The 12,542-nt window shown below is 47.0% G+C and overlaps 1 protein-coding gene across 1 annotated transcript in view; it reads left to right on the forward strand.

The window, feature by feature from the left end:
• Window positions 1–12,542, forward strand: part of LOC136626161 (alpha-2-macroglobulin-like protein 1) — a 176,651-nt gene that overhangs the window by 146,669 nt on the left and 17,440 nt on the right. The window contains exon 32 of the mRNA XM_066600968.1: window positions 6,528–6,618. Coding sequence (XP_066457065.1) covers window positions 6,528–6,618 — 91 coding nt within the window. The remainder of the gene's footprint in view (window positions 1–6,527; window positions 6,619–12,542) is intronic.

The following is a 12,542-nucleotide window of genomic DNA, read 5'->3' on the forward strand; positions in this document are numbered from 1 at the left end:
GTCTAAGACAGATCAGGAGGGGAGGGGACAACTGGTACGGTTGGGAAAGGTCGCAGGGGCTGTTATGTGCCCGATTAGAGCTTTCAATAACTATAGTCAAGTTGCAGGGGGGGGTAGCGGTCCATTGTTTCAACACCGGGACGGGCAATTTTTGTCGCGTTTCCAATTCACGGCGGTTTTTAAGAGAGCGTTAGAGGAGGCGGGTTTTGATAGCTCGCAGTTTGGGTCCCATTCCTTCAGAATCGGGGCAGCGACGGAGGCCACGGTTCAGGGTATGGACGAGCAGGCGGTGAGAAGGATAGGGCGTTGGGATTCGGCACGATTTAGGTCATATGTACGACCACACCTGTTATAATTAAGAGTTGTAAGGTATTTAAAGAAATTAATATTTAAAAAAAAAAAAAAAAAAAAAAAAAAAAATATATATATATATAAAAAATATATAAATAAATAAAAAAAAAAAAAAAAAAAAAAAAAAAAAAAAATAAATAAAATAAAAATTTTGTTTAATAATAAAAAAGTGGATTTATTTGTCTGTGATTGGTTCTGTTTTGTTTTCTTTCAGGTTGTCCTCAAGCTTTAGTGTGGATATTAGGACACTCTTTTGTTTTTTGGGGGGCTGAGCGGGCTAGGGTTAGGTCTAACGGGAGACAGCTTCGGTTTGCTAGGAGTGAGGCGTTACTCAGGTGGATTGGGATTAGGGGGATGCTTTGGGGTAGGGTGATAGAAGAAGTGGAAAGAGGAATAGAGTTGGATAGAGTGCCGGACGTACTGGTCCTGCACGCCGGGGGGAATGATTTGGGGCAGAGACCGTTTAGAGACTTATCTAGGGACATTAGGTATGACATACTTAGATTGATGTCGTCATACCCGGGATTAAAAATAGTCTGGTCGGAGATAGTCCCCAGAAAAACGTGGAGGGGGGTGAGATCAATTAAGGGGTTAGACAAAGCCAGAATCAAATTGAACAGGGAAGTTTCACGCTTCGTTGGGCAGCGAGGGGGTTTGGCCATTAGGCATATTGATTTGGAACGGGGTATAGGCAACTACTGGAGGTCGGATGGGGTCCATCTGAACGAGATAGGGACAGATTTATGGATGGAGGGGATTCAGGAAGGAATCGAGCGAGCGTTGTTGTTGTGGCGGGCGGCGCAGGCTTGAGGGGGTCAAGCCGTGCTGGCAGTGGAGGGGTCCCGTGGAGTCAGAAAGTGGGGGTAGTAGGGGGTAACAGGGAGCTGGATAGCTTCCGTTCCCCTCGGTAAACTGTTTGTTAGAACTGTCGCCTATGGGAGTAGCAAGGCGGTGCCTTGCAGTGGTTTTGGGATGGGTTAGCCAGGTTATGGCTAGCCGTCCTCAGGGTCCGGATGAGGCGACCTGAGACGAAGTGGAGAGTGCCGGGCCCCCGTGTCTGTCGACTTGCGGCCGGGGCACTTGTAGGGAAGTAGTGTTGCCCGAGTCCGCCATGCGACGGGTGACAGGCACAACTACTTCCAGTTTTTCTGGTAAGGCGACAGTCCGGGGGTAGGGCTCCATGGGATCCCTTCCCAGGTTATCTGCGGTTAAAAAATTGGTTATTTTACTGTTGATGTTTGTTGTTTAAATAAATGTGGCTGCTGTGGCCATTAATTAATCCAATATTGGTGTTGCGTGGTTTGTAAGGTATGGAGGTAAAGGGAGGTGGGGATAGGTCACAGTGCCCGGCGACTCCGTAATACCCTAGTCAAGGAACTGCCGGAGCCGAAAAACCCAGGGTGTAGGCGGGAGGCAGGCATGACGGGGTTAACGGGGAGTGAAAGGGTTAATTGTAGAAAGCTGGGAGTAAGAGAAGGAGGGGTGAGTGGGGAGAGAAAAGAGCGGCAAGAAAGAGGAAGGGGAGGGGTTAAAATTCAAAGAGGAGCAGTTGGAGCCGAGACGTGGAAGAGTCCCACCCGCCCGCCCTGGAAGATAGGGGTTGGGGAAGGGGGGGGGCAAACTGTCATGGCAGCAGGGGGATGGAGGGGTCCCGTGGAGTCAGAAAGTGGGGGTAGTAGGGGGTAACAGGGAGCTGGATAGCTTCCGTTCCCCTCGGTAAACTGTTTGTTAGAACTGTCGCCTATGGGAGTAGCAAGGCGGTGCCTTGCAGTGGTTTTGGGATGGGTTAGCCAGGTTATGGCTAGCCGTCCTCAGGGTCCGGATGAGGCGACCTGAGACGAAGTGGAGAGTGCCGGGCCCCCGTGTCTGTCGACTTGCGGCCGGGGCACTTGTAGGGAAGTAGTGTTGCCCGAGTCCGCCATGCGACGGGTGACAGGCACAACTACTTCCAGTTTTTCTGGTAAGGCGACAGTCCGGGGGTAGGGCTCCATGGGATCCCTTCCCAGGTTATCTGCGGTTAAAAAATTGGTTATTTTACTGTTGATGTTTGTTGTTTAAATAAATGTGGCTGCTGTGGCCATTAATTAATCCAATATTGGTGTTGCGTGGTTTGTAAGGTATGGAGGTAAAGGGAGGTGGGGATAGGTCACAGTGCCCGGCGACTCCGTAATACCCTAGTCATGGAGATGATTGGCTTTTTGGGACCACCTTCTACCTATGTACCCGAGCCAAGAGATGCTAGGTAATGATCCATCCCCAATCCACACCCCCATACATGTTTTCTATGAGTGGTTAATTGTTTAAATGGCTGCTATGTAATGCTAAAATTCCCCTGCAATAACCACAACTTTCCTTTTAAAGGGGTTGTAATGCTAAGATGGTCCCTTTAATTTGCAGATCTCCAAAAGTATCTCATATGTAAATTGTGCAAAACAAAGAAAATGTTCTCTTGTAATCCTAGAGGATTCTGGGACTGTTCCTTGTTCCAGTCTTATTATTTGGTGCTGCAGCGACCCAGACCTAGGAGGCAGTCCTAGGGCTTATTTACACGAGCGTATATCGGCCGGCGTTTTTACGGCTGGTCAACACCATCTGATGCATTGGATTCCAATGCGTCAGATCACACAGGCATATTCCCGCGGCGTAAAAGCGCCTGGACGGCACTTTTATCCCGGGCAGGAAGGATAGTCCTGGAACTATCTTCCTGGCCAGACTACGGTCGCTGCCATAGACTCCTATGGGAGCCAATGACAGTGGCCGGAGATGGGAAGTGGGAGGGAGTTTAGCAGCGTGACTGCTAAACTCCCTCCCTCTTGTTCTCTCTGCCCCTTGCCGCTGTTCCAGTGGGAGGGGTGAGAGCTCAGCCTGCCCCCTTCCATTGCAAACAGTGGCAAGGGGCAGAGAGGTGGCGGGAGTTCAGCACACTAGCTCTCGCCCTGTCCCGCCTCCTCCCCTTGCAAAGAGTCGGCGAGGGGGAGGGAAGGGGGAGACAGCTTAGCAAAGCTGTCTCCCCCTCAGTACATTACAAGTGGAGTAAAATGAAAGAAAACCCCAAATTCCGCCATCTTTTGGTACGTCTTGTTTTTACGGCGCATAAACTGTAGCAAAAATGACATGATCATTTTATTCTATGAGTCAATACGATTACTACGATACCAAACTTATGTAGTTTTTTTTTTGCTATACTACTTTTATTTTTTTTCAAAGACATTTTATTTTTTAAAATTATTTTCTGCCACCATCTTCTGCATGCAATAACTTTTTTATTTTTCCATTCGCATAGTTGTGCAAGGGCTCATTTCTTGCGGAACGTCTTGTAGTTTGCAGTAGTACCATTTTGGGATACATACAACGTTTTGATCACTTTTTATAGCACTTTTTCTTGGAGACAGAATGACCAAAAAAGCGCATTTGTGGAGTTCTTAATTTTTTTTTTTCGGACAACGTTCACCGTGCGGGGAAAAAAATGCATTACTTTGATAGACCGGACTTTTACGAATGCAGCAATACCAAATATGTATTTTTGTTTTAGGATTTTGATTCTTTTATTCAATCTAACCAATGACCTGTAAAGACACAGTTCATTAATTACAACTTACTGGTGGATGATCCGCAGTGTTTCCGCCACGTGGAAACATACCCTATATTTTACATAAACCTACACTTATAGTGTTCAGTCAGCACGCAGTGTGTAACAGCAATTCCGAAATTGTTGCGCAATCACTTTTGTTATTCTTTTTATTAAGAATGGTTTATGGCGAGAATACTAGATTAATTGTATAGGCAGATTTCCAAAAAATACAATACAACTGCAATTGGATTACTTTATAACATACATAACTGGAAAACCTTACGTGGCAGAGAAAAACGGATATCATATTTGAATTGAACTCACTAAAGTTAATATAAGCTGCCAATCTGTTACAAAAATTGTGTTGCACAGTATAATAAAATAATCAAATTAGGTAGTTGTTGTAACCTGCTACCCGCGAAGTCGGGTATGGGAAAATGTTAGTTTGTCGTGATGCCTCTCCATATATGGGTAGAGACCCATTCCGGACAAAGATAATAGTCTAAAAATTGGAGAAATAAACAATAATGGGGATAGTAGTGCTTGTTCCTGAGGCCTCGGTCACACCGGCGTTTTTTCGCGCGATTTGCGGATCGCATAACGGATGCGCATCCACAAATCGCGTGACCGGGGGTGACGATTCGCTGAAAAATCTGCACCTAGCAGCGTTTTCAGCTAAACGGCCCAGCGCTGCCCGCTATCCTCTGCCACAGCTGTGGCAGAGGAGAACGATGTTCGCCCATTGAATTCAATGGAGCCGGCAATACAGCCGGCTCCATTAAAAGCAATGGGCTGCCGGCAAGCGCTGGATGAATTTTCGGGGAAGGGCTTAAAATATAAGCCCTTCTCTAAAACCATCCTGAAAATATACTCACCTTTTTCCTGCAGCCGGAGTTCAGCCGCGTCCGGCCGGCAGTTCTCCTGAACTGCTCTCTGTAGTAGTCAGCAGGCGGAGATTTAAAATCCCCGCCTGCTGAATGAGCTGCCTTTGATTGGTCACAGCCCTCACCAATCAGAGGCAGCTCTCACTCACCCATTCATGAATTCATGAATGGGTGAGTGAGTGCTGCCTCTGATTGGCTGAGCGCAGGGACCAATCAGAGGCAGCTCTCAGCTGTCTTTCATCCGTAGCTTTGGGTGGATACCCACTGGCGTTTTATTCTCTCTTGCGCTGCGATAGCAAGTGAAAACACTCGCCTTGCAGCAAAAGAAAAACGCTGGAATATCGCCAGTGCTTCTAATGGGGCCAGCGGCAGCAGCGCTAGCCCCATTGAAAACATAGGGAGAATACCGCGAACTTCTGCCACAGCTGTCACAGCTGTGGCAGAAGTGCAGCATGCTATCCAATTGCTTTCAATGGGGTCGGCGCTGCTGCCTTCCCCATTGAAAGCAGTGGTTTGTGGCAACCCCCGCAGTATGATTTTCGGGGAAGGGCTTGAAATATAAGCCCTTCCCTGAAAATCATCATTAGCTGGATAAAAAAGAAAAAATTTACTCACTTCTCTGCCACTCAGACGCGTCCTCCGGCTGGCTCCCCTGCACTGCTGTCCAGCACTTTCAGCAGGCGGGGATTTAAAAATCCCCGCCTCCTGAAAGGGCTGTGCTGATTGGCTAAGTGCTCAGCCAATTACAGCCTGCGCTTAGCTATTCATTCATTAATAACTTAGTGCTGGCTGTAATTGGCTGAGCGCTCAGCCAATCAGCACAGCCCTGAAAGTGCTGGACAGCAGTGCAGGGGAGCCAGCAGGAGGACACATCTGAGCGGCGGAGAGGTGAGTAAATTTTTTTATGGTTTTTTAACCAGCTAATGATGACCCCATTGAAAGTAATAGGATAGCATGCTGCACTTCTGCCACAGCTGTTACAGCTGTAGCAGAAGTCCGGGGTATTCTCCTTATGATTTTAATGGGGCTAGCGCTGCTGCCGCTGGCCCTATTGCAAACACTGGCGATATTTCAGTGTTTTTCTTGCGCTGCAAGGCGAGTGTATTCACTTGCTCTCGCAGCACAAGAGAGAAGAAACGCCAGTGGGTGTCCACCCTTTGTCTAACACTGTGCATAAAATTCACTGACTTGGTTCCTCCCTTTTCTCTTCTGTTTCCCTTTTCTCTCTCCTCCATTGTCTCTCCAGCATAAACTTGGCGTGTTACTACTCACTCTTAGATGTTATAGCTCCCCATCACACTGACTCCTGTAGATGTTCCCTTTGTTCCTCCCCAGTCTCTATCTTTGGGCTGTCTTCTCTCCATGAACTCCAGGACTAGTCTTCCTCCAGGCGTGCCAGAACTAGACTAGTTAACCCTGCCCAAGCTCTACCTTTTATACCTTTCTTCTCCACCAATCCTAAACTTGGAGAAATCTGACTATCCGATCCCAAGCTAGCTAGGGGTGACTGACAGATGCAAGAGCAGGTTAGAGTGTACTGTGTACAGTCATGCAAGGTTAGATAGTAGGAACACCACAATTTAACACTTTCCTTACCATTTAAAGAAATATACACATAATTACACATAATTATAGATGTTTACACACAATTTACATTAAGTAAGTACTCTGGGATACTGTAGTGGTTTTACCCTAATCTTTCTTTTTGCTTTCTATTTTAGATATGCAGGAAAACGAGAAGAGACCAATATGGCTATAATTGTAGTGGATCATGTGTCTGGCTATGTTCCAGATGAGGACACTGTGGAAGAGGTCAGAAATAAGTAGACTAATGTTCTATGGTTAAAGGGGTTTCTGAGACTTAAAAGAAGTTAAAATGGGCTAAAATTAATAAGAATTGAATAGTCACCTATCCCAACCACTCCCTGTCACTGCTGTCCAGGTGCCTGTAGCGTGAAACTTAGAAGAAGCGGCAGGTGGCCATGTGCCATTCATTGTGCACATGACCTCACAGTCATTTACAGGCTTCACTGGCTATGGAACAATCACCATTGAAGCCTGTAGGTCGCTGAGCAGTCATGTGCATAATGTATGCTAGGTGGCTGACCAACACTTCTTCCAGTTTTCAGCTGCCATGTCTTTGATTCTAGCCTTTATAATAAACCATTATCCCTCATCAACAACTCAGCTGGAAAACTGTAGTCCAAATCAACCAACCAAATGTGAGCTTTATTTATTTTGTGAGAGCAAGATTTGTCATATAAAGAGTGATCTGATTAGTTGTTAAAGGCAACACGAATTTCCTGGGTTGACCCCTAAAAATTAACTTTTATTGAGATACTATTAAAAAGCCTCAAAGAACAAAACAAACACAAAAGTGGGAGAGAGAAGTGGGGAACCTAATAAGGAACCCACTGTCTCTTCCAACCAAACAGCAGTAATTCAGTTAGTGAGATGGAGAACTGTAAACCGCTTTAGTTTGAAACAATTGTTGATTCCTCTGCCTCAGTGATCTACCTTAAAGGCAACACGGGTGACAAAGCCAACTTCACTACAGTTTTCAAATTTGTTGCAAGAAGAAATCTAGACCTTGTCTTCAACTGTGCATCATATAGGGAAGGTGCAGGGAATCCCAGTGCACAGGTGGCTAAGGAGTAATTCCAAAGCATAAAACTGAAATGCAGCCCCAAAATGAGGATAAAAATCCTTTGTATTAGATCATTAAAAACAGTTTCACTGCCAAAGAATACCAACAACCTACGCATTTGAAGCTTTACTGCCCTTAGTCATGGCACAGCAGTTCATAATCATGTTGCGTCCTTAGGCCGTACAACCTCAATAATACAAACAAAAGGCACAACTGTGCAAAGGAAACAAAGCTAAGGGGAATTCTCTCCCTATAGTACCCTAACCCGGGAGAGGGCCCTGCCTACTCGGCGGACCGATCGCTCTGAAAAGTGCGAGCCCGCACGCATGCCTAGGCCACTGACAAGTCCCTGTGAGGGAGCCCTAGCACCAAAGAAAGGAAAAACAAATAACTAAATAAAGCAGAAAAGGACTTAGCTGGAGTAGAGGAGCCCCAGCCAGGTGCTGACTGACGTTACTACTGCAACTATCACGCCCCTCAGCTCCAGGAGAAGCAAGGACACACCCAAAACCTGGTCTGGCCTGCAAGCCCGGTGCAGGCCTCAGAACGGCTGCAACAGTACCTCCCCTTCTAGGAGGGGCCCCAGGACCCTTAGGACCAGGACGACCAGGGTTTAATCTATGAAAAATTTTTACCAGCCGATCTGCATGAACAGCCGCTGCAGGAACCCATGACCTCTCTTCTGGGCCATAACCATGCCAGTGCACCAGGTACTGCAGGGAATTCCTGACTAGACGGGAGTCCAGAATGCGACTGATTACAAACTGCTCCTCCTCATCCACTAGCACAGGGGCCGGGGGTGGTGAGTCATTCCCAGAATCAATGAGTCTTTTGAGCAGAGATTTATGGAACACATTGTTGATTTTCATCATGCTGGGAATTTCTAACCGGAAGGCCACTGCGTTAATCTTTTCAATTATTTTAAACGGACCGATAAATCGTGGGCCCAGTTTAGCGGATGGTTGTTTGAGTTTTATATTTCTGGTAGACAACCACACCAAGTCTCCAACACAGAATCCCGCCCCCTTAGAGCGGTGACTGTCTGCAACTCGCTTGCTGTGCCGAACGGATCGCTGTAAATTTTTCTGGACCTCCGCCCACCCGGCCTCAATATCGGAACAAAACTCATTTGCTCCTGGTACCTCCGAAACCCTCTTGGAAAGGGGGCCAAAACATGGGTGAAATCCATAGTTACAAAAGAACGGTGAGGTCCCCGTAGCCTCCAGTGGTCTATTGTTTAGAGCAAACTCGGCTAGTGGTAAGAACTTCGACCAGTCCTCCTGATTTTCTGAGGCATAACAACGTAGATACTGCTCCAGGTTCTGATTACACCTCTCCGTTTGCCCATTGGTCTCAGGATGGTATGCCGAGGAAAACGAAAGCCGGACACCCAAACAAGAGCAGACTATTCGCCAAAAACTAGACACAAATTGTACGCCGCGATCTGAGACTATATTCGCTGGCAAACCATGTAGTCTAACGATGTGGCAAATGAACAAACTTGCCAACGTCTTGGCATTAGGTAAACCGGGGAGTGCCACAAAATGGCACATTTTACTAAACCGGTCCACTACCACTCACACAACCGTGTTGCCATCAGAAGGTGGTAAATCCGTAATGAAGTCCATGGACAAATGCGTCCATGGTCTCTTAGGAATAGGCAGCGGCACTGCGGGATGACTTGGTTCTGGCACACACCTCACAAGACGAAACAAAACTGAACGTATCCAGTCGTAATGACGGCCACCAATAGGTTCTCGAGAGTAACTTACAGGTATTATTAATGCCCGGCCAACACCGAACTGTGAATCTGGGCCAGCACCTGTAACCTGAGAACAATCACATTTTGCTCTACTGGCTAACACGGTACCAGATCTTTGTTTTCATTATACTTAGATGAACCGGAACAAAAAGCTTCCCAGCCGGAAGATTTGACGGGGCCAATTTTTGTGCTTTATGGACTTGCTCCTCTAACTCTAATGACACTGCCGACACCACCACCCCTTCAGACAGGATAGGGGCAGTGGGTTCCTCAGAAACCACTGGAAGAAAACTTCTGGAAAGAGCATCGGCCTTCACATTCTTCCAGCCTGGGCGATATGTAACTAAAAAATTGAAACGGGAAAAGAAAAGCGACCAGCGTGCCTGTCTGGAGTTAAGTCTCTTGGCAGATTGCAGATATATGAGGTTTTTGTGATCCGTGAAAACCGTTACTTTGTGTCGTGCCCCCTCTAAAAAATGGCGCCACTCCTCGAATGCCCATTTAATCACCAGCAATTCCCTGTCCCCAATGTCATAATTTCGCTCCGAAGACGAAAATTTACGGGAGAATGCACACGGGCGGAGATCTTGCAATGTCTCCGTTTCCTGAGATAGAACTGCTCCAACCCCCACCTGAGAGGCGTCGACCTCAACAACAAAGGGCCTGGAAGAATCTGGCTGCACCAGAACCGGAGCAGTAGCAAAACACCTCTTCAATCTCTGAAATGACTGCATAGCTTCCGTCGACCATTTAGTAGGAAAGCACCCATTCTTAGTCATATCAGTGAGAGGTTTAACTATCACCGAAAAATTCCTAATGAATCTACGGTAATAGTTGGCGAACCCCAAGAACCTTTGTAAGGCCTTCACATTTTCTGGTAGGACCCAATCCTGTACAGCTCGGACCTTCTCAGGATCCATCATGAACCCCTCGTGGGTAATTATATGCCCCAAAAATGTGATCTCTTTTACAGCAAACACACACTTTTCTCTTTTGGCGAACAAACAATTCTCACGCAAAGCTTGGAGGACCTGGCGAACATGAGAAACATGGGACTCGAAATCCGGAGAAAAGATCAAAATATCACCCAAGTATACTAGTACAAATCTGCCCACAAATTGAGAGAGAACCTCATTGATCAAGGACTGGAATACAGCAGGGTCATTAGTGAGACCAAAAGACATCACCAGACACTCAAAATGCCCCTCTGGGGTATTAAACGCAGTCTTCCACTCGTCCCCCTCCCTAATCCGGATTAAATTATATGCCCTGCGCAAGTCCAGTTCGGAAAACCAGTTGGAGCCATTTAACTGTGAAAACAGATCCGGAATAAGGGCGCCCACCCACTGGCGTTTGCGATTTTCGTGCGTGAAAAACGCAGCGTTTTCGCTGCGTTTTTCCCGCGTTTTCCGCGGCATTTTTTTGTCTTGTTTTCGCGGCTTTTCCATTAATTTCCATTGACTTTCATGGGTGCATTAGGAGAAAAATAAGGACACATATGCAACTGACAGTTCCTATGTTAAAAATCGCAACGCAACGCAAAAAAAAACGCCAGTGGACAGGAGTACATTCAATTCTAATTGCTCTTGAGAAAAAACGCAAAACGCAAAGAAAAAAAAATCGCCAGTGGGTGGGCGCCCTAAGGGGGAGAGGGTATGGATTGCGTTTCGTGATTTTGTTCAAATCCTTAAAGTCAACACAGGGACGTAACCCGTCATCTTTTTTCTTTACAAAAAAGAAACCAGCTGCTAGTGGGGAATTAGATGGTCGTATATGATTCCTTCTCAAGCTGTCCTGGATATAATCTTTGAGCGCCTGTCTCTCAGGGTCCGATATGTTGAACATGCGACTCTTGGGGTACTTGCAGTCAGGGAGAAGTTCAATGGCACAATCCCCCTGTCTGTGCGGTGGTAATTTGTCTGCCCCTTCTTGGGAAAACACATCCGAGAAGTCAGTGATAAATTCAGGCAACTCCTCTGCCTGAATGAAGGCTATATTAGCAGAAATGCAACCGGACAGACAACCAGGGCTCCATTTAACAATGTCCCCCTTTTCCCAGTCCACTACTGGGTTGTGTAAGCACAGCCAGGGCAACCCCAGAACTACTTGCGTAGGGAGGGATTCCATGACATAGTGTTATACATTCTGTGTGGAACAGCCCAATCTTTAAATGGACATTAGGTACACAAAAGCTCAGCTTTCTCTGAGATAGTGGAGCAGCATCAATGGCGGACACAGGGATGGGAGAATCCAAAGCACTCATCTCTAAGCCTAAATGTTTGACAGTCTCCTGATGTATTAAATTAATACTAGCTCCACAATCCAAAAAGACTCGTATGAGACTGTCAACCCTGCCACAACGAATTTCAGCGGGAAGTACCAGCCTGGAAGAGGATACCCAAGCAATCTGATGGCCTAGAGGAACCTTCCCTCTAACCTCCAGTCCATCTAGTTTTTCCCACTGGGCATTATGACGTGGGCAAAACTGAGCCATATGACCTGTACGATTATAGACAAAGCATCGGCCATTAAACTGTACCGTCCTTCTCCTCCTAACCCCGCCAGCCAGAGACCCCAGCTGCATGGGCTCTTCCATACCTGTAGGTAGGAGGTCGGGATCCGTAGACTGTTCCTGATGCCTCTCCCTGATCCGTCTCCCAACTTTAGTAGCCAGAAACATGGCCTCATCCAGACTGTGAGGTACTGGATGTCCTACCAGTACGTCCTTGATCTCATTGGACAGACCACAATGGAACTGGCTCTTTAAAGCAGGGTCATTCCACTGAGTTTCTGCTGCCCAACGTCGAAACGTAGCACAGTAATCCTCAACAGTGGAATCTCTCTGTCGTAAGCATCTGATATTTCCCTCAGCCACCGCTATCTTATCGGGGTCGTCATAAATAAGACCTAAAGCAGCAAAAAAGTTATCCACTGAGGTCAGAGCCTCAGACGTCGGGGGTAATGAAAACGCCCATGTCTGCGGCGCCCCCTGCAGTCTGGACATTACAATGCCCACCCTCCGGGAGTCGTCCCCTGAAGAGCTAGGATGGAGTCTGAAATAGAGCTTACAGGCCTTTCGAAAGGATCCGCATTTCTGCCTATCACCAGAAAAACGGTCCGGTAGCTCAATCTTTGGTTCCTTGCTGGGAACCTGCAGTGTAAGTTGTCGCTGTTTAATCTCAGCGACCTCCGCAGCCAGCGTGCCAAGCTGGTGCAACAAAATCTCAAGGGGATTCATGTTAACAGCACAGAATCTCCCTGAGTAGGTAAGGGCTGGTCAACCTGTTGCGTCCTCAGGCCGTGCAACCTCAATAATACAAACAAAAG

Source organism: Eleutherodactylus coqui, chromosome 4 (genome assembly GCF_035609145.1).
Source record: "Eleutherodactylus coqui strain aEleCoq1 chromosome 4, aEleCoq1.hap1, whole genome shotgun sequence".
NCBI lineage: Eukaryota > Metazoa > Chordata > Amphibia > Anura > Eleutherodactylidae > Eleutherodactylus > Eleutherodactylus coqui.